Source organism: Leptonychotes weddellii, chromosome 10 (genome assembly GCF_054177405.1).
Source record: "Leptonychotes weddellii isolate Sample4059 chromosome 10, ASM5417740v2, whole genome shotgun sequence".
In the NCBI taxonomy this organism is placed as follows: domain Eukaryota; kingdom Metazoa; phylum Chordata; class Mammalia; order Carnivora; family Phocidae; genus Leptonychotes; species Leptonychotes weddellii.
The window spans coordinates 54,235,673-54,261,223 of NC_138378.1; the positions used below are offsets into that span (position 1 = coordinate 54,235,673).

At 38.1% G+C, this 25,551-nt stretch overlaps 1 protein-coding gene across 15 annotated transcripts in view; it reads right to left on the reverse strand.

The window, feature by feature from the left end:
- Nucleotides 1–25,551, reverse strand: part of THADA (THADA armadillo repeat containing) — a 328,075-nt gene that overhangs the window by 254,826 nt on the left and 47,698 nt on the right. For all 15 annotated transcript variants that reach the window (XR_014149251.1, XM_081833473.1, XM_081833472.1 and 12 more), the window contains 2 exons: nucleotides 24,131–24,288; nucleotides 14,825–14,934 (listed from right to left, as the gene is read on the reverse strand). Coding sequence is in view for 14 of the 15 variants with exons in the window: in XM_081833473.1 (XP_081689599.1) it covers nucleotides 14,825–14,934; nucleotides 24,131–24,288 (268 nt within the window). In the remaining variant the exon portion in view is untranslated. The remainder of the gene's footprint in view (nucleotides 1–14,824; nucleotides 14,935–24,130; nucleotides 24,289–25,551) is intronic.

Here is a 25,551-nt window from a genome sequence, read left to right on the forward strand (position 1 = left end):
GTGTGGTCTTGAGGGAGCAGGAGATGAGATGACTGAGGAAACAGTTTAAGGCCCCAGAGGCAATTCCCTAATTTAGATTCTTGGCTATTGTAATTATAAATAGTTAACCAGGCCTATTTATTCCCTTAAGTGTTATATACTAAGACTAAATGCTCCTTGTTAATTTGGGGAATTTGAAAACAAAGGTTAGAGAGTACTCAACTGAGGAAAAGGCTGGCAAAATGCCCTCGCCAGAACCCTCTCTGGCCCACTGCCAAGGATCCAGGAACCTCAGGAGCTCTGGGAAACCGTCAAGGCACCAGCTCCTCCCATCTAGTCCACACGGTCCTCTGCTCTGGAATTCCCTAGGATCATGAGGGCTTTTCTGCAGAACCCTTCAGTTGTCTGGTTTTCTTTGTTTGTTTTTTAAAGATTTTATTTATTTATTTGACAGAGAGAGACACAGCGAGAGAGGGAACACAAGCAGGGGGAGTGGGAGAGGGAGAAGCAGGTTTCCCGCTGAGCAGGGAGCCCAGTGTGGGGCTCGATCCCTGGACCCTGGGATCATGACCTGAGCGGAAGGCAGATGCTTATCAACTGAGCCACCCAGGTGCCCCAGTTGTCTAGTTTTCAATTTGGACTTTGCACTGGACCCTATTTCTCTGATTCCCTAGCTTCCTAGTTCTGCATCTCTCCCAGGCCAGTCCTGCCCCCATGGCCACACAAGAAAATTAGTCCAATAATAGAATTCCTACCCTTCTTACTAAAATGAAACATGCTGTATTTTAAACAAAATAAACTTACAAGTTTTGTTTAAATTATCATACTGAAAATATATTTGCCTGCCACTAAGGAAAGAAAAAGAAACATTCACTGAATGTCTATTATGCATCAGCTACAACACTAGACTTTTCACATCTTATCTTACTTTGCAACAAACAAGTCTGTGAAAAGGTATGATTTTCCCCAACTGATAGGTGGAAGAGTACATGATAGTGGTTAGGAGGATAGACTACAGAGCCAAGTTATTTCGTTTAGAATCCTTGCTCTGTCACCTATTAGTGGTGTGATCCAGGACAAGTTATGAAACCTCCCCATTTCTCACTTTCCTCTTCTATAAAATCAAAGTTTTAGGGAGGATTAAATGAGTTTATCCTGATGAAGTGTTTAATACGTTCTTATCAGGTTGTTTTCTAAAATTATTATCTATTACTGGGGTGCCTGGCTGGCTCAGTCAGCGGAGCATGCGACTCTTGATCTTGGGGTTGTAAGTTTGAGCCCCACTTTGGATATAGAGATTACTTAAAGAAATAAAATCTTAAAAAATATAAAATAATTATCTATTATTATGAGAAAAGCAAGCTTTAAAGAGTTTCAATTGAACTGATAAAAATGGAACAGTTGGTCTACATTTTGACAAGCCATGCCCCAACACACATTAATAATAACCAAACTATGTAAATAGAACCCCAAAGCCAACTGAGCTCAAAAACAAGATAATTATCTGGGTAAAACAGAATAGAAATGCAAAGGAGCAAGAATGCTGATACCAGGTATCTGCTGGGTTACAGCGCTAGAAGCAGCAATGATGTCCAGGAAGTCAGTTCCTGAAGGGTAACTTACCTCACTCCCAGGAAATGGGAAATTTCAGGGGCTTCCTCTCCCATGAAAGGAAGCTGGAAAAGGGCTACTCCCAGAGGCTGCAGCAGTAGGAAAAGTCATGGGCCCAGGGAAACCGCAAACCAGGCTGACTACTAGCTTGGTGACCAGATCTGTAATATCCCCAGTTTTACTTTGGGTGGGAGACCCAAAATGCCACTATCTAATCTAGTTTCTCTGATAGAGGGGAATGAGCCAAAGGAGAATAAATAGAAACCAAAAAGACTCCTAATCATATACTCACCAAATCAAAATTCAAAACACAGAGATGTTTCATATTAAGAAAAACTATCTTAAAAAGCAATAATTTGAATATAAATTCACTCCATCTGAAACTTAATTTTATGGAGCAGTCTGACAAAGACCTTAAAATAACGGTTTACAATACTCAAGAGATAAGGAATAACTTCTATTCAAAAAGAGGAAGACATTATGAAAAACAGGGTTGGGGGGGGCCTGGGTGGCTTAGTTGGTTAAGCATCTGACTCTTGATTTCAGCTCAGGTAATGATCTCAGGGTCGTGAGATGGAGCCCGGAGTCAGGCTCAGTGCAGAGTCTGCTTGAGATTCTCTCTCCCTCTCCCTCTGCCCCTCCCCCAGCTCACATTTGCACATGCACGCTCTATCTCTCTAAATAAATAAAATCTCTAAAAAAAAAAAAAAGAAAAGAAAGATATTGGAAACACTGGAAATAAAAATGTACTTTCAAAATTAAAAAAAGTAACAGATAAGATGAATTCTAGGGAATTAGCATCTCAGATAACAGCTTTCTGGGAAACATACCCAAAATACAGAGAAAGAAGACAAAAATACAAAATATATATGTGCACACATGTATATGTGTGTGTATGTGTGTACATACATACATACAATAACTTGAGAGAAACCAATATAATCTAAGAGGGGTTACAGAAAGCAGGAATAAAATGTCTAGGAGAAAAATCTCAAAGAAATATCTAGAAAATTTTCAGAATTGAACAGAGTCACAAGGCCTCAGATTCAAAGTATATTCCAAGTATCCACTCCAAGTAAATAAATCCATACCTAGACATATCACAATGAAATTGTGATTAAGAGAAAACCTTAGAAGACACAGGAGATGAAAGAAAAAACAGGATACCTTACAAAGTAAACCATTTATAACAAAGATAAGTTTCTCACTGGCAATAATAAAAGACATAGTATCTTCAAAGCACTGAAAGAAAATAACTGTTAACCAGAATTCTATACCCAGTTAAACTACATTCAAAAGTGGAGGTAAGATAAAGACAATTTGAGACAAACAGTAAGTCGGCCTCCCAGAGATCCTCACAAAAAGAAATTCTAAAGAACATGCTTTTGCAAAGTTAAGTAGACCCAGACCACAGTCTCAATGTGCTATCTATTAGACACCTCAAACTCAACATACCCCAGACTAAACTGATGGCCTTCCTCTAAAAATCTACTCTGCCCACAGTCTTCCCCCATCGTAGCATACGAAAGATATATCTTAGGCCAAAAATTTTTGAATTATCCTTTCTCTCAAATACCAAATCCAATCAGTTAATATATCCTGTCTGTTCTACCTTCAAATTACATCCAGATTCAGATCACTGTTTACTATCTCCACCACTCTTCAAGCCATCATCATCTCTTTCTTGAATTACAATAATATTGTAACCTCCTAACTGGTCTGCCCACTTTTACTATTATAATCTACTTTCAACACTGCAAAGTAATCCTTTTTTTTTTTTTTTTAAGATTTTATCTATTTATTTGACAGAGAGAGAGAGAGCACAAGCAGGTGGAGCAGCAGAGAGAGAAGGAGAAGCAGGCTCCCCACTGAGCAGGGAGCCCGATGTGGGGCTCAATCCCAGGATCAAGACCTGAGCCAAAGGCAGACGCTTAACTGTTTAACAGACTGAATCACCCAGGTGCCCCAAAGTGATCCTTTTAAAAGGCCAGATCATAATACTCCTCTTTTCACAAACCCTCCAGTGGCTTCCTGTTTTAGAATAAAAGCCAAAGTCTTTACTACATCTTATAGTATCTAGTCCTCATTACCTCTCTGATCTTATCTTCTACAGCTCCGTTCCTTATTCCACTCTGGTCACAAATGGTTTACCTGCTCTTCCTTAAATACCCTAAGTCCATGCCTCTCAAGACTTTGGAACCTGACCTTCTCTCTACCTGGAACAGTCTTCCTCCAGCAATACAACTATTGATTATAGTGTTCACTAGACTTACCAATATGTTCAAATCTTTAATGATAACTTTTTAAAATCAAGTTTAAAAAAAGGGAAATTAAATAACTTCCCAAACATTATAAAGCTTGTGAGTAACAGAGGGAGAATTAAAATGCAGACTGGCTCCAAAGCCTTTGCTTAATAAAAAGGCATTACTTAAAGGTGCTTGTCCTAGATTCTGTTCCACATTTGGCCCGATCTGCTCATGACAGATATACTACCAACCCTCTATTCTTTGCTTCAGTGCATTTCATTCATTCATTTGGAAACAAGATCTATTAAGTATCTAGTAGTTTGCCTGGCACTATGCTGTGCCCTAGGAAAGGGAGAAGAGAATAAAAATTCCAAATTACACATAATTCAGAAAGCATGTTCCTGTGGCTTGGGAATGTATTACCAGAGTATATTGGTTTTAAGAAATTCACCTTCCTAATCATTTTATTCAGGTTATCCTTCAGATTGATTTCAATCCCTGAACAAATACCATCAGGGTAGGGGTTAGAGTAGCTTTTAAACAAACTGAGTGATATGGATGGAAAGCTAACTGGAGAATTAAAACATCCCACAGAAAAACCACTCAGAGGATAACTATCTACTTGTAACTGACTTGATGTGAATTGTGTCTCACTCATTCTGGAAGTATTCCAATTCCCTTGGCCAACTGGGAACATTAGGAACATTTATGAAAGTTAATAAACTTTCCTACATTAACTGAATGACTCACCACCGACCTAAAGAAATTATTTCACTGCAAACACAAAGCAACTTATTTCACATTTTATTTTATTTTATTTTACTTTACTTTACTTATTTATTTATTTGACAGAGAGCAAGAAAGCACAAGCAGGGAGAGCGGCAGGCAGAGGGAGAAGAAGAAGCAGGCTCCCTGCTTAGCAGGGAGCCTGATGTGGGGCTCAATCCCAGGACCCCACAATCATGACCTGACTGAAGGCAGACGCTTAACCACTGAGTCACCCAGGTGCCCTAATTTCACATTTTAAGTGCAAAGTACATTTAAAATCCAATACACAAAACACAATTCCCAGAAAATTATCAAGATTCAATTGCCAGGAAACTATGTGTAACCTCAACTGAGTAAAGGTTAAGCCTTTGACAATATCTTCATTTCCCAAATAATAATTTATTTACCAAGCTGTTATCATTAAGGGCACAATAAGGAAGAAAATCATTTTCTTTTCCCATAAACACAGACTTTCATTTTGCCAGGTATAAGAGCAACTCCAAATGAAAATTCATTCAACTAAGTAAGTTACTGGCTTGAGAAAAATGAGTATCAATGAAAATAAAGCTATTTATTCGCTGATTGTTAATAAACTTTTACCCTACCATGTTCCTTATTTCACTTTCTTTATTTTTCATTTGCTAACAATTTAAATAATTCTAAATAATGCAAAAAAAAAAAAAAAAGAATTTGTTTTGGGGGTCAAAACCAGAATTTGTCCCCAGTCCTGATACAAAGCCAATGATGCATGTTTACTCAAACTTAACATCATCAGTCATCGCCATCATCATCTGAGTGAAAACAGCCATGAACAATAATTTCAAGAAATAACACTCTGAGCCTGGCTATTGAGAATAGGACACTTAGACCCCTAAAACAGTGCATATCACATCAGAGTAAATGACACACAAGCAACCAAAGGGGGAATATTTGGGTCTGGTCTGATATCCAAAACAAAGACTTTGATTCCTTCATACAGATGAAAACAGAGGAAACTGAAAAACATATACCTAGTTACATTAAAACAAAGAACCAAACAAACAAAAGTGAGGGAAAGTAGAAGAAAGATAATCTGATAATTTAAGAATCATCTCTAAACGTCTACCATATTAATGCTGTTATGAGGAATTCCAGTTTTCTCAGTCACCCAAGTTCAAAGTTTTGTAAAGCAAAGCTTTAGCTGCCTACAACATAAAAAACAAGTCAGACTTGACTTTGAACTGGAGTGGGACGGCGGGGCTACACCCCTACCCATGGGGCAGCATACTGTTTTGGTTTAGAAGAGAAAAATTACCCACAATGTAGAAAGAAGGTTTTGCTTTCACAAGCTACATGCTTTAAATATTCCATGCACTAGCCAAAAATCATCCAATGATGATACTGAGCAAATGGATCTAAGATTCCAAGTACCAGTAAGAAAAGAGTCAAGAGTGGGGCGCCTGGGTGGCTCAGTTGGTTAAGCATCTGCCTTCGGCTCAGGTCATGATCCCAGGGTCCTGGGATGGAGCCCTGCACTGGGCTCCCTGCTCTGCGGAGAGCCTGCTTCTCCCTCTCCCACTCCCCCTGCTTGTGTTCCCTCTCTCGCTGTCTCTCTCTCTGTCGAATAAATAAATAAAATCTTTAAAAAAAAAAGAAGAGAGTCAAGAGGAGAATAAAAAAGAGCGTGGAGAGATACAGTACACTTTCTGGGAACAAAAACTTTATCTCCATTTATTTTACACGTTCATGTAGTTGCTCAGATGTCCTATCTAGCTTCTCTGCCCTCTTCTACACAACTCCATAACACACACATATTACCTTATTTGTCGATGATCTTAAAGTTACCTACTGGGATCCATACATACTGATTTTTATATCCATTTGGTTGGAGACTCTCAGAAAAAAAAATATATATATATATATATATATCCAGGGAGTAGAAAATCCAGAATCCTTATCCCGGGACTCTCAAAGTCCTACATATTTGGACAATCTCCTTCAGCTTCATCTTACTGCTTGGAAAGCTCTTCCCAGAAAGCTGCTGCTGATTGTCCTTCAAGCCGTGGCTTACTTTAGCATAAAGGAAAGAGAGATTTTTCCTTAACACCAAACTTTATCAGGTCAGATTACATATTACTATCTGATAGTTTCTTATTATTCTCGAAATGTCCTTTATAAACATGGAGTTATATAAACTCCATGATGCAGGGACACTTTCTGTCCTATCCACTTCTCTCGTCCCAGCACCTGGTGACAGGGCCTGCCACCCAATCAGGAACTCAACAAATACCTGTTGAATAAATGAACAACCCACAACTCGGCAACTCTGTTAAGAGTGCCATTCTAAAAAACCAGCTTGACAAAGAGGGGTACAGTAACTGGAGAAGAAAGTACGAACAAAAGTGCTTTCCAACGATAACAGGTGCCACCGCATTAGAGCCAGCAGGCAGCATTGCTTTTTCTTCCCGTCACCTGGGACAGAAAAGCTCAGTATGTGGAACGTTTTCTTGGTCCTTTCATTTCTGCCTTGAAAACTATCTAGTTTACTTCTCTAATCCCAAAGATTAGAATGCTGGGCTCGAAGTTCCTCTAAGAACAAGAACCAAGTCTTACCAGTATTTTTCCTATAAGGCCTACCCATCACAATGTCTTATATATAACAGGTAATGGATAAGCTTTTGTTGGACTGCGAATCTCTGAAGCAGTTTCAAAAAACATTGGATCCTGGTGCCAGTTCCGTTTACTAACTAGTTGTGTGGCTATGGACCAATCACTTGATTTCTTAGTGTTTAAGAATGAAAATAAAATAATTACAAAATTGTTTTGAAATTCAATGAGACATTATTACCTGGGTTGCTCTTCCAAATAAAGAAAGCAAAGACCCTAAATTACGTAAGTACCCAAAGCTCCTGATAAGAATGTCCCCCAAAACACTGAGCCCATCATGGCCTTAGTCCTTTGTTCAGGTCCTCACATGCCCCTCTTAGTTCTACAGAGTTAAATGTTTCAAATTCAGATCCTAGTAATCTTCCCTAGGTTCACAGCAACTCTCTGGCCTATCATATCATACGCTCAATGGTCAAACAGAGTGTTTCTAACACAGCACCTGGCCCACAGGAGATGTTCAAGAAATCTTTTATTATGTTCGAGAAATCTTTTATTGAATGATTAAACAAGGACAATTAGGGTAGGTGCCAGGAGCTGCAATTAGCTGTGCCTTCAGTTAGGCAGATAATTGGAAAAAACAAAACACAACAAACAACGGGTGTAGAAAAAAGGAGGGCTGGAACTTTAAGGCTTCTCAATGGTGAAGCACTGTGCCTACAAAAACACAATAGCCTAATCTAGAGTTTTGAGTAGTCAATGAACCTTCTGTCTACTCCCCAGCAAGGAAAGATTACTTTATAAGGAAGCGATTTCAAAACTCCTGAGTTGCTGGTCCTTATGATAATGAAGGAATTGAGAGGTAAAAATGGAACCATGCAGGGCTCCCAAGAACAATGCAACAACTCTGGTTGTTGTTTTGGTTCCTCATCACACCATCCAGGGGTCAGCAAGGAATAGGGAAAGGTTCCTGAGTGAAGCAGTTCTTGGTTCTCTGTGCCAACTCTGTGAAATCACCAACCATGACTGTGGGGAATTCCAATCCTGCTCTTGCTAGCAAGCGCCTTTCCACTAAAAGAGCAGACCTCCTCCTTGTCTGAAGGATTGTTTGTTTTATTTCACTCCCATGTCTTTAGCCTCTTGAGTGCATCATACAAATTATAACTTTCTTACAAGGGATTCAAGGTTCTTCATAAGAAACTCTCACTGAAAGTTATTAATCCACAAAATACTCCTAAGAGATGGTTTATCAGTTCTAAAGGAAGTTTACTAAAAATGATCCAGCTTCCCTCTATCTTTCACGCACCCAATCCCGATTTTCCCAATCAGAAACTAGAAAGCAGCAGTATACAATGAGTAGGACGCTCAGAGCTGAAAGAGGCCTGAGAAAGCTGAACCCTCTCACTTCCTCCTAGAGAGGTTAAATGGCTTTCCTCTTGTCAATAAGGCCGGTAGATGACTCAGCTCTAATTCATAAACCTCGGTATCCTTGCCTCTAAACACTGAGGGAGGTGGTGGTTGAGGGTGTGGAGTGGGAGGAATCAGACCATTCTGATTCTCCTGTTCAACAGTGTCAAAAAAAAAAAAAAAAAGGCTGACATGGGTGGGGGATGTTTTTTGGTTTTTGTTTGTCCTATGTTAAATGCTATGGCCTGAACCTCTACTAAAAGTAACAGAAATAAACAGGGCAGACCATAACTGCTGTTTAGGCCTTTGTGTTGTCTTGAGCAAATCGCTGGAGCAAATTATTGTTCCATAAGCAGATTAGTCCATTTTCTATCCACAAAGCTATCTCACTCATAGTGGGTAAGTATTCTAAGATAAGCAAAAAACCCGCAGACTGAAATCAAATTACATATGCTGTATACCGAACTAATTGGTCATTAGACTATTTTGTGTCAGTAAATCAGGTTCCCTGACTACAAAGTGGCTTTCCAATGGCTTCATCCATCCACCTAAGTATGGTAACCCAGAGCCATTTTTTGTTGAGGTCTGATTAGTTTTATTATTATTGTTAATTGAGAAATGTTATCTTCATTTCCTCAAACTCTTTCAGTATGGTTATTTTTCCTAACTTAGAGATTTTCTCAATCTCCAATTATTTCATAAGCTACAGTCTCCACTCCATTCATTCTCTGGTCAAGTATTATGTTTATTATTTCAAGGTTCATGTTTATTATTTCAATTAAACTAAACAGTGACAGATGTGCATGAAGGCTGTGTGCATGTGCATGCACATTTTAAAAAGGTAACATAACCCTGAAGCATGGAGAAATTTTAAGCCTGAAAAATGACTTGCCCAAATGAGATCCAGTGAGAAAGCTACATATCAACAGAAGTCATCTTAACCTCCCTCACCACCATCAAATATTGTTGAGGTTTACTGCCGGGTAAAACATCAGGGGGCTATTTTGAAGCCTAAGCTGCAGGCACAGGCAGTAACAACAATGACCAAATCTAAATTGAATTACCAATAAGAAGGCCACAGGGAAAGGGCAAGATACAGTGGATTAAAAAAAGTGGTTAGAAGGGCAGATTAGATTGTTGGTTCTCTTAATATTTAATATAACCATTCCCTGTGATCAAGGAGAAAAATTAATATTGAAAACTTTGGGACTTTACTAACAGAGCTGAGATAGAGGTTACTCACTGAGAATAAGAGTCCTCTGTTATTACGTCTAAATGACTCAGTATTACTATGAGAACTTTAAAAACAAGTATTTGAAGTTCCAGAAAGAAGGTAATACCTGACTCAGCTATGAAGTGGGCTTAAAAATAAAAATTCAGGGGCCAAAAACCAAAGACACCAAGATTTAGAATGTAAATATTAAAACATCCTAATTTTCCACAAATCCTTTCAATCTGCTACAGAACTGGGAAATCAAAAGGATTTCCTCTTTATATAAAGAAAAAATATGGCTTCCCAGAGTGGATTATCACTTAGTTATTCTTTATTTAATTATTAATGTTTTAAACAAAATTCATAGGACACTCAGAAATAAAAAAGTGTCTTATTTAGACACATTTGCCAAAGCAGATGTGAATAAAGGTTTAGACAAGATTGTATTTTATTTTCTTAACAGCTGAATGACTTTTTCCCCAAATGTCATACATTACATTCTACACTTATTTCTTGCTCAATCGCATACTCTTTAGAGACTTGGTCTTTCATTCTCCAGTAAAGTAGAGGAAATTATTTTTTCATTATTATAATTCAATTGTTCATAAGAAGTCTTCTATTGAATTTATATTGTAGTAGCTGTAATTAACTGATGAAATTTTAAATACTTATTTAAATTACTTCTGTCTACCATCATTGTTGACGTCCATGAGTTAGCACTAGCATTTTATGACAAAAACTGCTAAATGTCAGCAGTTCATTTTTTTCAGGCCAATAACTGAGAATGACTGTAATTACTGCAATAAATAGTTGTAGGTTAAGCTATATCTCAATAGGCAGAACAATTCAAATATATGCAGAATAAGACAATATTAAGTATTCACGAATCTCCCTTCTACATTTAGAATTGTAGTCAACAATTTAGTCCCCTTTTGGTTAAGATTAATTCATGGTTGTGCAAATGAAAGCTACAGTCCCTGGCCTAACACCCTACTTTAAGATTCTGTTCATTTTCACTGAAAGAACAACTTAAAATACTAAGGTTATAAAGGGTAAACAAGCAAATGTAAATTTCATCAGAAACTTGAGTTTAGAGTAATGACTTGCATGCACCTAACCATTCCAATCAAATGCTTAGGCACGTACTTATGTTTTTTGAAGAGAGTATGCATGTTTCATCCAATTCTAAACAGAAAGCACCACATAAGAAAATCATATTTTAGAAAATTAATTCAACATACTATTGTGTATGTGTGCAAGTGTCACTTTCAAAAAATTCCCAGAAAAAAAGAATAGCATCTCCCATTCCTATTTCTTCTTAGATGATTGTTTAATAGCGAAGTCAGTTTACATTTGAAGACATTTTGAATAATCTTATTAAAAACCAATACAAACAATGTGGCTCATGTTTAACTCTTCAGTTATTTATCCATTAATCTCTTTAAGTGCTTCCTTCCCTAACACAGCTGTAGTTCAAGAGGTGGCCAGCAGTTGGCCTCCATTTCAGTGGATTTTCATGAAAGCCCAGATTTCTTTCTGCAAACTTTCTAAAAAGTTGTATGAAAAATAACTTTTTCATAACTTAAGAGCTTATAACAAGCTTTCCAAAGGATCCAAAAGAAACACATTTTCTTTTAAAAATAAAAACCAAACAAAAGGAAGCCACACACATTGTAAAGATGTTCTCTGCAAAACATTCTGTTCCGCAGATCTGAAATGTCTCCAAAGGGACCAAGAACCACTTGGTTTGGAAGTAACAGTTGAGAACTCATAACAGGTTGGTTAAAAGCCAACAGTGACAACCATGAGATTTTTAAAGCAGATTAGGAGTGGCTGAGATACCAGACACTGGGCCTTGCCTAGTCTCCCTGTTTCATTTACTTGAATGCTTTCAACTGTAGCGTTCAACCACCCACTACAGCTGTTCAAAAGCCTCTGTCCTTGGTCCTCTGTCCTTTTTGCCTTTTACGCTATCCCCTGAAGACTGCAATCCTACTAACTACCATGGTTATGATGACAACTCCTAAACCTACATCTCTGTTTCTGTTATATCTCCCAAACCTAATCCCCTATCTCCAAGTTCTGACTTATATATTTCCACCAGGATATGCCATCATCATCTCACACACAACACATACAAAACAAATTATTCACCTTTATCAAACTTTCAGTTTCCCGGCCTCTGTTAACATTAATCCCATTGTTCTGGTCACCAAGAATTAAACCACAGGAACAATCATGGACTCCCTGGTGCCCTTCATCACTCACATTCAGTTGGTTCATGTGGCAGATCGCATTTTTCAAAGATGGCCACCACAGTATCTCCCATCCCACATGTATTTCTACAGCATGACCTTACCACTTCACCATCAAACACGTAATGGAGTCTAATTCCTCTCTCCTTGAATCTGGACTAGCCTTATAACTCACTTATAACCAGAAGAATGTGACCGAGGCAATACTATGAGACTTCGGAGGCTAGGCAGAAAAGACCATGAGGAAGGAAGGAAGGAAGGAAGGAAAAAGAAAAGACCATGAAGCTCCTGCCTGGTTCTCTCAGAACTCTTTCTGGTGGAAGCCAGCTGCCATACATGAATGTCAACTACCTTAAGACTGCCATGCTAAGAGACAACATGTAGTCCCAACCTGGCCCAATCTTCCAGCTATCCCACTAAGTTGCGATAATATGAATAAATCCTCCTGGATCCTCTCTACCAGTTCATCTGTCAGCTCAATGCCACCAACTGTACTTAGTAAATACACTGAGAAGAATCACCCAGCTGAGCCTTGCCCTAAATCTCGACACATAAAATCATGAAATATATTATATAAATATATTATGTAAATGTAATAAAATCCAGAGCTTCCTTCTAAGCATTCAATACGTTGTAAGTAGAGTTGTTACTCTGTGGGGCTGAATGTTAACTGACATGCCACTTCTTTCCCTCCATTCCCAGGGCCAACATCACAGAGGAAGAAGCTCTCATCACCTTAGATCTAGATCATTATAACTGATTCCAGGCCCTCCTCACTATAATCTGCCATTACAATCTATCTAACCTAATAGTTCCAACCAGAAAACCTCTTTTGCATACCAACACTACAATCAACACCAGTCTCGTTGATGTTTTCCATTTGTAGAAAGTTTTATAATGAAAACTTGATCTATACAACAACAGCCAGAGATCTGGGCAAATATTCTTTTCCTTACTTTAGGGATGAAGAGATCAGAGTTAAGGAGATTAACTTTTGTATAATCTCACTGCCAACAAATAGAGTGGATATAAATAGAACTAAGAGGCTATGTCAAAGTTCACTGCTATTTCTCTGTTCTACAGTGCATCCTATCATCTATCTCAGATCAAAAACGTTCAATGGCTTTCTCCATCCCCACTACAGCAAACCTACTTTCTAAATACCCTTAATTTGGTCTCAGTCTATCCAGTTGTTTGGTATTGCCTACTAATACCACCACCATCACCACCATCAGCACCACTACTACAATATGGATTACTTATTTACTTACCTAACAATATACCATGCTGATTCTAGCCTCTGAACATCTGCTCACAAAGTTTCCTCCTTTCTCCTATCTAGTTAAACCTTGCTCATGCATTAGCATAAATACCACCTCCTCTCCATTAAGTCCTACCAGCCTATCTCAGTTGCTTTCTCTCCGGTATTCCTACAGAATTTATAAATTTCACCCAAAATTTCACAATTACATTGGATTGTTTATCTTGCTCAAGTGTGTTGGTCTCACCTTCCAGGCTGGTATTCAGCTAATACACATCCATACATACAGCCATGTTGAGCACTTACAGCCAGTGTCTGTTCTGACCAGTCAGTACTCATAACATACCATCTGTTAAATATTTTGAATTTCATCCCTGCTTATTTCCTACACTAAACAATAAGCTCTTTAAGAACAGGACCCTTGTCTTATAAAGAAGTACTATAAACTCCAATCCAAACACAGTACTAAGCACACAACTAGTGTTCAATATATATTTGATGACTGATTTGAAGGGAGTAAAGTGTGTTGTGTTATGAGAAAAAAAAATCCCTAAGTCATGTCTACACTGGAAAGAGAGACTTGAAAAGATAATAAAATATTTTCAAGATCAGCATTTTAATGTCAGGAACATTTTATAATGTATCATTTAAAGATATTCTGTGCAGCCCATAACTGCAAAATGTTCTATAAATGTTTTTACCAGGAGTGTGAAAAAAGTGTTTCAAAAATATTCAAGGAGTACATGTCTTACCAGCCCAAAATAAAATGTTTGCTGAGGCTCCAGACTGGCAGAACTCTGCTTCATTTCAAAAAGTTTCCAGGCAATGGAAATGTTTTCCTGGAAAATACTACCTTTTATTTAGAGAACACTTGCCATGAACACTTAGTCATTAAGTAATTTAAGGTTTCCTCACAAGCTCTTTGGAGGAAATCTATTATATGAATGAATGAAATTATCAGCACCTATAATGTCAAAAAAATACATTTGGCTAAATATATGAAATCTACCTAAGTATTTTTCCAGGTAAAGGGGAAAAATCTTTGATACTTTTTGGTCATTTACTGTTCTTTAAAATTTTTCTATAAGATAAAATTATGAAGAAAAACACAAAATCCTTAAGTGTTTCTCTGTAATATACACAAATCCAAAAAACTGGAAGGCTTATTTTATTCCAAATGCCAAGTAATTTTCAAACAGACAAAACAGTCATTTCATTCAATGAAAAGAAATGGTAACTTCAAAGCTATTTTTAGCAAAATCTTTGAGTTTGCTTCAAATCACCTTTCAATGGGAGAACAACTTGGTTTGGACATGTCACTCAATCATCTGCACTAACTCATACAACGAAACCTAAGAAAACAATTTCTTCCAAGAGTTTGAAGCCAACTAAGTCTTATTCTTTTAAACATCAAAAGACACAAGTAAATTTTACTTCGAGCACATGGTTTGTGCATTTAGTCTTTTAAAAATGTACACAAAAGGATATTTGTTTTGTTTACCTGTTTAGTATTTCAGTAAGTTTCACAAAGCCAGTGTAAGCCAGTTCAAACGCTCCTCTGTGCCTGGACTGTAAGAGGTGTTGTTTAAAGTAATCTCCTATTTCTTTTACCTTTAAAACAAAATAAAAAATAAATGTGTGATTTACGCTTAGCTACAGTTACAGATACATTTATGTCAGTAATAACCATTGAGAACTCAGAACTAGATCTTTATCCGTTTAGCACTGACTTTGTGACAGGTAGTATTTTAAGTGTTTTTGTAATATCACATTTAATCCTCACGGTAAATTCCATGAAATAAGTTCTACTATCATCTCTACTGTTCAATAGGGACGAGGCCCAGAAAGGCCAAGTAACTTATTCAAGGTCACACAGCAAGTGAGTAGCAGAGCCAGGACATAAACGCAGGCAGTCTGGCTCCAGTCGTCATCTGTAACTGCTAGGCTAGAACTGCCTCCCTACACCAGCTTCACAAACCTCGCTGTGTTCTGTTAGCTTGTACCACTCAACACCAACAGCAAGTCACACAAAGTGACAAGCCTTACACGCCTAAGCCTGGGTGAAATAATTAGCTTTTTTGGTTCACAAATCTCTTTTCTACTGTGGTTAAAATAGACATAAAATAAATTCAACATTTTTAAAAAAGATTTTATTTATTTATTTGAGAGAGAGAGAGCACGAGTCAGGGAGGAGCAGAGGGAGAAGGAGAAGCAGACGCCTCGCTGACCAGGGAGCCCAATGCAGGGCTCGATCCCAGGACCCTGGGATTATGACCTGAGCCAAGGGCAGACGCTTAACCAACTGAGGCACCCAGGAGCCCCTAAAATTTACTGTTTTTAATGTATACAGTTCCGTGGCACTCCGTCTATTCATATTGTTGTGTAACCATCAGCACCACCCATCTACAGAACTTTTTCACCTTCCCAAACTGAAACTCCAGTCCACTGGACAGTAACTCCCAATAATTACCATTTAGAGATAAACAATTAGTGGCAATGCAAGACTTGTGCAAAGGGAGTCCTGAAAATTGAAAACTGACAGGCTTCACGCTGAGTCAGAACCATGGAATTTTCCACAATGCTACCTGATCACTTTCCTACATGTTGCCTTTCTGCATGCAAGTTTAGACAAATAACAAATATGATAATATATTTTAAGGAAGGCAAGACTAACAATTAGTTGTTGATGAGGTTTTGTACAGAATTAACTGGTAAACTGGGCTAACTGTACTTTTATACCAGGAAGATTTGGTGGTTATCGACTTTAGAAAATCCAAATTTTGTATAAAGCTCAGGACCAAAGCTGTAATTGGCTCTCTTGATCCAAGTCTCCCCAGCAGGTCACAGTACGGTGGAAAGGCAAGCTATCCCAAGATAGCTCAGATATGCTTACCTAAAACACCTTCTACCTCAGCACAGTGACTAGGTTAGTGCCCTGCACACATGAGAGATAATAAACAGTACAAGGTGTAAACGTTTGACCGTGAGCAAGTGTCTCAGTCTCCTCATCTATAAACTGGGTATAACAATAGTACTTGCCTCAAAAATTGTATATTAAGTTAATAAAACTAAAAGTGCAGAACAGGCCCATAATCTATAATCCAATTCAGTTCTGGGTTTCCAAATAGAGGAAAAGTAAAGACGTACTCCATACTCAAAATATATCTGATTATAGAGAGGTAACAAGTGATACACTTAGAGAAATAAGAAACAGACATAAAACAGATATAAAACAACAAAGAACCAGAAAAGGAGTATATAATAGGATTTTTTAAATTCTAACACTTTAATAACCCAAGAGTGACACGTCATGTTCTTCAGCTAAAGTTTTCAGGTAAAGATCTTACAATACTCCTAATTTTTAATATTTTTTAAGAGTCACATACAACTAGCTATCAAAACCACCGTCAGGGTAACCTTTATCATTTTCTCTTCAATACAGTAATTTCAGAGCGTATTTTGACCAGAATTATCAAGCCTTTAATCTGAATTTAACCCCCAAGATAGATCTAAAACTCAATAATCCTACAAAGTGAGGACCAGAACTTCACTCAGCTAACTTGTTGTGAGTATCATTTCTATTATTAGAGAAATAAAAGAAGATTTCTAAGAATAGGTATTTTAAGCCACAGAAAATAAAAACAGCAAGTCATAAAGATGGGGTCTAACTTCCTTAATTTTTTTTTCTAAAATGTTACAGATAGTAAAACATACTTCAGGAAAACACAAATGTTAACTGTTAAAGTGCTTCTCTGTGAACTTAAAACAGTTCACCATCTAGTTCTTAAGCAAAGATTTGATGTTCAGCTTCCTTTATCCTGTTTAAAGGAACCTAAACCAAAAAGCATATAATAAAATCAAAGATCTCAGAAGTGTGACCAGTACATGGGTCTTCTCAAGGATGGACCTCAATTTTAGGTAATCCTGGCCTCAGGAAACAGAATGAGGTTCTAAGAATACAAGTGGAAGTAGACAGTTTTCCCTCATTTCATTCTGAACATAATCTCCCAACAAACTCACCTAGGTAATACTATGAATTCTTGCCTTTGAAGAGAGTATACAGTGTCTGACAATCAGTAAATATTTCTTTTTTTTTTTAAAGATTTTATTTATTTATTTGACAGAGAGAGACACAGTGAGAGAGGGAACACAAGCAGGGGGAGTGGGAGAGGGAGAAGCAGGCTTCCCGCTGAGCAGGGAGCCCGATGCGGGGCTCAATCCCAGGACCCTTGGATCATGACCTGAGCCGAAGGCAGACGCTTAACAACTGAGCCACCCAGGCGCCCCCAATCAGTAAATATTTCTTTAGCACCCAGCCAAATGCTTAGCAGCTTAGTGCTAGGGTAGACAGGGAGGAATAAAACAGGACATCTGTCCTCAAGAGGCTTTCAGTTCAGACAAAACCAATATGCTGAATGGTACCCATCAGATGCCTAACAGCTCCAAGAAATGAAAGATCCTTCTGCCCTAGAATAAATTATTACAAGAAGCTTCATGGTTAGACCTTGAACTGGATATACTTGGGTGGACCAAAATGGAAGAGGGTAACGAACATGGGAAGAGGCTGGGTGGCTAGAAGGAATGAGCATTTATTAAGTCCCTGCTACCTCCCAGACACTACCGGATCTTTCTATATGAATGAACACAGAATATGTAAGTGAAGGTTAGCAGACCTGGCTGAATGACCTTAAGGTTTCATACTAGAAAACAGTGGAAGACAAGGTTGCAAGTTGGACATGGACCCCATTACCAAGGGTAGGAGGAGTCAGCAGGGCAGTGTGGCAGCTGGACAGGGAAAAGGGCCATGCTGACACCTCCCATTGGATAATCAGGCTACAAGAAACAGATCTGACCCAAACAACTTAGAAAATTAATGACAACAGTCAGAACCAGAAATAGAATTTTTTTTAAAGATTTTTTTTTTTATTTGAGAGAGAGAGAGCGAGCACGAGTGGGGGGGCGTGCAGAGGGAGAGGGAGAAGCAGACTCCCTGCTGAGGCAGGGAGCTCAATGCTGGGTTTGATCCCAGGACTCTGAGATCACGACCCAAGCCAAAGGCTCAGCTGACTGAGTCACCCAGGTGCCCCCAGAAACAGGATTTTTAAATTTATTTTTAAAATGCAGAAGTCCTCTGAAAGCTCTGAACCAATTGCCTTTTTATTAGATGCTACTAAAGTCCTATCTAAAGTTCACAAAAACATGGATGATGTCTTCACAAAATATTTTCTTAATGAATAACATACATCTCAAGATTTTTAAAAGGGAATAAAGGTAAAAAGGTAAAAAAAAGGGGGGGGCACTGATTTCTTTTTTTTTTTTAATTAAAGATTTTTATTTATTCATTTGACAGAGAGAGACACAGTGAGAGAGGGAACACAAGCAGGGGGAGTGGAGAGGGAGAAGCAGGCTTCCCGCGGATCAGGGAGCCCGATGCGGGGCTCGATCCTGGGACCGCGGGATCATGACCTGAGCCGAAGGCAGACGCTTAACGACTGAGCCACCCAGGAACCCCTGATTTTTATTCTTAAAATTAAATTCTAGTTACTAACTTTTTAAATTTAGCAGATCCTGGTTCTAAATTTTCATAAAACCCATTTCTACAGGCCAATTAACATGCTTTCTAGATTTACAGGGTATTTTCCATAGGGGAAAATAGCTACATGCCATGTCTTTAGGCATCTATAACTCACCAGTGGACAAATTAGGGGAGTTAAATGCTCATCTAGAGCCTAAAACCCACAAAGGGCAAATTTAAATACATTTTTAAAAATTTGTCCTTTATCGATAGAAATACAGCTGAAAAATCAAGGCTAATTCCACTCATTCTAAAGTAGATAAACCCAAGAGGATTTAAGTATTGGTGGAACGTTTCTACAAAAGCATATGCAGTGGTTAAGCTGTGATACTCTGGAGCCGGGAGGGCTGAGTTCAGGAACCCTACTCAGCCTCCTTACTAATATAAGCTAATTAAGCCAGTTCCTTCACCTGTGAAATGGGGCTAAAACTAGAACCTACTTCATAGGATTATTCTGAGAAATAAGTCAGATTACACATACAAGCATGTAGCAGAGCACCTGGCAGACTAGCAAACAGTAAATGTCTGTTTTTGTTTTTATTTTGTATCATCAAGTATTGAGACTTAATCCCTTAATTTTAATTTTGACTTTAGGACACAGCTACCTCGTATAACCTTAGGAATGTCATTAATTCCACTTTGGTTAAATAGAACAGTTTATAAAAGTTTAGAGGACAGTAAGATAATTAATGTTTTAAACTGTACATTCTCTATTATAGGGATTTCTTACTAGCAGTGGGGATTCTTCAAAGCCCAAACATTGCTCCCCTACATAATAACAACAAAGATAATAGTTTTCTGGTATTTAGGGGCCCTGGGTGGCTCAGTCGGTTAAGCATCTGCCTTCGGCTCAGGTCATGATCCCAGAGTCCTGGGATCGAGCCCCACATTGGGCTCCCTGCTCAATGGGGAGTCTGCTTCTCCCTCTTCCTCCCTACCCCCCTCCCGCTCATGCTTGTGCGCGCGTGTGCACTCTCTCTCTCTTCTCTCTCTCTCTCTCAAGTAAATAAAATCTTTTAAAAAAATAGTTTTCTGGTATTTAGACATCTTCTTACCAGCAGTTTATTCTTTGCTTTCTAGCAAATTCTTAACCATGTGCCCTTTTAACTGGTGTCCTTTAGTCTAACTTTTAAAAATGAATTTGTCTTGCATCCCTTATTACATTTCTAAGCCCTTCGAGGTCAGAGAACCACATATTACATTTCTTTATGTTCCCACAACACCCTTGTAGTACAGCAGTCAATCAACAGGTGACTAAAAGATATGTTTAATTCCATTTCATAGCTTAAAAATGGTAAACTGCATTCAGTACAATTCAATGAATACTTACTCATAATTTCTAAAAAATAAACTCTGGCAAAACACAAAAGGCAATTTCTTTAAGACTTACAGATGCTAATAAACATATATCCCCTGTTGTCCATTACGGAAAACCTAACACAGTAACAAAAGACATTGAGAAAAATGTGTAAACCCATTTAGCCATGTACATCCTAAAAATTACAACAGAATCTACACGTAGGAATTTTTAAAAATAGCTAATTTAATTGTTGGTAATTATTTTTGTTCAGGTGATTTCTGTGGCGATAATTACTAGCAAAGGAAAGCAGGTATGAAAAATCTACCCCAAAGCTTCTTTTTAGGAATACTAGAGGAAATATATAAATATATGAATTGATACTCCAGATAGAGGAAGTGGTTTAAAAAAAATAAGCAGGCACTGGGTATCCAATATCCCTTGGAAAGAGGATCAACAAAATGTATCAAGCAAAAGCTCTACATCAGCAAAACATCCAGCTTGAAGCCTAGACACATACCAGCCAGGAAGTTGTGAGATAAGGTTGCGCGTACTGCCCACTCTTTAAGGGTCTCGACTTACATCCCTCAAAGTTGGTTTTATCTCTGCTTCTTGTACAGGGACATTATGAAAGAACCTTTCATTAGGTGATTACCTTGCAGGAGGAAAGTCAGACTTGCCTCTGAATGAACACATTTTCCTCTTGCTGAAGCCGTGGAGGACACACTGCTTTGCAAGAAGTGATTTAGGGAAATGAATCATTTGCTAAAAAGCTCAGTAGCAAGTTGCCTTACTGTCCTGTTGCTTGTAAAAGTCTGGTTGGGTAGGGGAAGTAGGGAAGATTAAATTTAAAGAAAAGTTAAATGAGCAGTTCAGAACAAAGGCAGCACTGTGCTGTGTCTGAACGCAGGCTGGAAAGGAGAACTGGGTTCCCCTCCCGCAACTGCCACAAGCCAGCTTTGTGATCTTGGGCAAACCAGGTAACACCCGAGGGCTTCAGTTTGCCCTTGTACAAGAGGGCTGGATCCTATCATCCCTGTGACCCTTCCAGCTCTAATAGTCTGTGAATACAGCACTGAATACTCAGTCACAAACGGGAACCAGTCCTTCTCATTCCGCGGCAAATTGTAATCTTCAAAATGATCTCACTGCCTGCCAGCTGGTTAGAAACCACCCTCATGTATGCAGGATTTCAGGGGTCACCCCTTCAACAAATGGCCCCAAAACTAGGATGGGATTAAAGGCACCAGGCTACAAAAGAAATCCTCCCTGTTGTCTGCATTTGAGACATCAAATTTTAAATTAGGATCATCCTGCTTTTTCAAGAGTAAAGGGCAAATGGAGAGTAAAAGAAACACTGGGTTGAGTGTCAATATTTTAGGTTGTATGGAACGGCCTCCTTCATCCATTAAGAGAAAAGCAGAGCACCGTTGTTATTATTACTCTTGAGAATAAGAAATCCAAGTCCCAGATTCTCCCCCAAAGTGACTCCTGCCTACAAGTCACTTCGCTGCCTCTGTCTGTGCACGTCTGTTATGGTCACCCTCACCTAAGGTACTGACTCTTAAATTCTTAGTTTCGCTGATAGGTGCACAAAAGATGTTGTGTTGTAATAGTGACTGTGTCCTTGGAAGGAAGGTGGACCTCAGGCATGGCCCACCCACTCCAATGGAAATTACCTTCTTCTCTATCATGTACATATTTTTAACTCTCAAAAGTTTTAAGTACATGGTTGTATTTTTAATTTAGAAGAATTTCACGGAGAAAAGTTTTGTTTAAAAGTAGGAATCCTCGGGGCTCCTGGGTGGCTCTGTCGTTAAGCGCTTGCCTTCAGCTCAGGTCATGGTCCCAGGGTCTTGGGATCGAGCCCCGCATCGGGATCCCTGCTCGGCAGGAAGCCTGCTTCTCCCTCTCCCACTCCCCCTGCTTGCGTTCCCTCTCTTGCTGTGTCTCTCTCTGTCAAATAAATAAATAAAATCTTTAAAAATAAATAAAAAATAAATAAAAGTAGGAATCCTTTAGCAATATGAATAACACTAATTTCTTGATGACTTTGATTTTCATTGACTCAATGTTCCTAAACTGAGGCATTTCTTCTAGTTAAAGACACCAGGATCAAGAATAAAGCCTTCCACAAGTGGCAGGGTTTCCAGGTTGGAACAGCGTTACCCCAGACATTCTTGATTGCTCATTCAGGAGTTAATTTCTTCTCAAACCAAAAATGTGATATCACCACATGAACAGCGACATGGAAAAATGACTGAATCTCACTAGAATAGAAATTAATATTTTACAGAAAAGCAAGACTCATTTTTTATTCAAGAAAACAGTCATTAGAAGAGTTCTTTGTTTTATAAGAGCCTCTCTGTTATTGTTGCTGTTGTTTTTTGGGTTTTTTTACAAACATCTCTTTTATTTTATATAAATTCTCAATTCCAACATGGTTCTCCCACATAAATTAAATTCAAAAGATTTGGGTGCTATGGAAAAGATGTCAAGGCCAGATGGTTTTCACAGGAAGCTTTCAGGTCTTTCTCAACTACAGTAAAAGCAAAATCTGTTTCCCTGAATTTTTTTTTTAAACACTACCCAACAAATCCCCCAAAACTAGATGTCTTAACTTGTCCTTGAAAAGAGGAGTTGAACAGTGAAGAGACTCTAGCACATGTTTACTTCTTAGTAAGACGGTGAACATCAGTGAAGTAATCATTAATCATAGCTGGGTTCCTCAGCAAAGATGTTGGCATTGGCACTTCAGCTGGTCACCAGCAATGACTGCAAGTAACTCTAGAACACTGACGCCTATTTGATTTGGAAGAGAATAAGGAACACAATGATGCCGGCAGTGTACTGTTCCCCTCAGCTGGTCTCCATCTCAGGGCCTTGCAGTATCACAGGCCCAGCTGTTAACCAGATGCAAGCACATGGCCACAGAGTGTGAGAATAAAAATATTAGCATTATTTCCATGGAACTAGTCACATGGTTATTATAGAAATAATCAGCATTTAGCGTACTATAATATTTGTTTTGTTCTTAAATGTTGTAACACCCTTGGGGAAAAATTATCTTTATTTGAAAAAGGTTAAAAATGAAAGTATGTGTTACAGATCTTTGCTGGAAAATGGTGGGAAAGAGATTGTTGAAACCATATGGAAAGGAAGAGGGAATCAATTAAAAACAGAAATCTAATAAATCTAAAATATTTCCAAATGAAATGCTTGTGGTAAGCTAATTTCTTGTAAACACTGCACTCAAGTCACTTGAACAGTCCCAGATGGCGAATGGACTTTGTGGTCTTAAAATAAAAGTCAGCCAAAAAACCAAAGGGACTACAACTTTATTATCAATGTAGTGGGAAACAAGAGATCCATAATCAACCAATATATTACTTTTTTTCCTTCACGAAATTTAAGAGGTTTGTGGAGTTTGCTTTTTTTTTTTAAATATTTTATTTATTTATTTGATAGAGACACAGCGAGAAAGGGAACACAAGCAGGGGGAGTGGGAGAGGGAGAAGCAGGCTTCCCACTGAGCAGGGAGCCCAATGAGGGGCTCGATCCCAGGACCCTGGGATCATGACCTGAACCGAAGGCAGACGTTTAATGACTGAGCCACCCAGGCACCCCGGTTTGTGGAGTTTTACTAAACAATTTCATTTAAATGTACAGGTGTTAAATGGAAAAATAAAAATTAAAATGACAATGTTGAAGTTAGAAGGTAAAATCTACAGTTATTTATAACTTAGAAAAATAAAACTATTTCTAAAAGTGCCATAGTTTTGAAATGTAGTGCAAGGTCTAATTTCTATACTACCGTGAATTTCCTTTGGTTGACATCTGTAGGATTTTATTCAAGAAAAATGCAAAACTCATGTTTGTTTGAGTTGAGTCACATGACCAGAAATTATACCAGGTGGAATAAACAGCTCCCCTACCTGCTCCACTGTCAGTAAGCCATTGGAAGATTCTGGCATGGACTGCATGGGAAGAAGCTGGCACAGTGTGCCTAAAAGTAAAGCGACCTCCTTCATACTTCGCCAACAACATACCAGCACCATCTGAGCAGTTACATCACATGTTTTTCTTTCTTTACCTTAAAAAAAAAAAAAATCGATTGCAACACTAGACACTTGATTACTCACATCCCAGGTTTCTTAGAATAAGATTATTCATAATTTCCCCAAGAACAATCTGCTTGAACAAACCAATTGTAATATTTATATTCATGATTAAACAAGTAACATTTGTTGAGCATGTGCTCTAAGTAAGAATCATGCTAAGTATTTTTTTAATATACTATTTTCAAAATAAATTTTAAAATAAAACACAATACCGTTTCAAAAACTAAGTCTAACTTTCAGACATTAGTGAGACAAACTCTTTCTGCCTCTAAGTCCTCCATAAATTACGACTATAATAAATATATTTCATTATTCATCTTGGTGAGGTAGCTGTTATATCAGTAGAGGGGCAGGAAAAAACTGTTAAAATCAAAGGAAAATATAAATTCTCTTTCAGAATACATTTAAATTCCACAGCCAATATAAACACCAATTATGCTTACTCTCTTTTTCTAGCTTTTAGAATTTTAGTATTAACATTAAAAAAAAAAATCCGGGCGCCTGGGTGGCTCAGTTGGTTAAGCGATTGCCTTCGGCTCAGGTCATGATCCCGGAGTCCCGGGATCGAGTCCCACATCGGGCTCCCTGCTTGGCGGGGAGTCTGCTTCTCCCTCTAACCCCTCCCCCTCTTGCGCTCTCTCTCTCACTCTCTCTCTCTCTAATAAATAAATTAAAAAAAAAATCTTTAAAAAAAAAAAATCCAAGACAATTTAAAAGGCAAGTTAACAAAGCAACCCACTTGTTTTTCAAAAGCCCACTAAACTAAAAGAGTGAATGTACATACACATCAATATTATAGAATAGATCTAAAAGCACATACACTCAAAAGAGAATAAGTGGGATGGGGAGTCAATGAAGAACTTTAATTCCGTTTTTTTTTGTTCTTTTTTTTTTTAAGGTAAAATGTAAACACTGAATTGAAATTTTAATTAAGGCTTTAAGTTGTTTTTAATTCAAATTTACCTCTGTATTGCTAGAAACTATTACAATAAGCATATACTTAGATGTTATGTTGTGTAATTAAAAAAAAAAAATCACAGAGAAATTTTTATAAGACAATATCTCCATCTAGTGGAGAATGCAGAATATGTAATAGGTCACTAAGATTACTGTTGATGACTTTTTATAGAATTACAGAAAATGATAAAATAACAACTAATGAGAAGACAAGCAGTAGAACACAACTTCTGGAGGCTTGATACAACAGAGCAGCTCACACTTCAGTGAGTAATAAG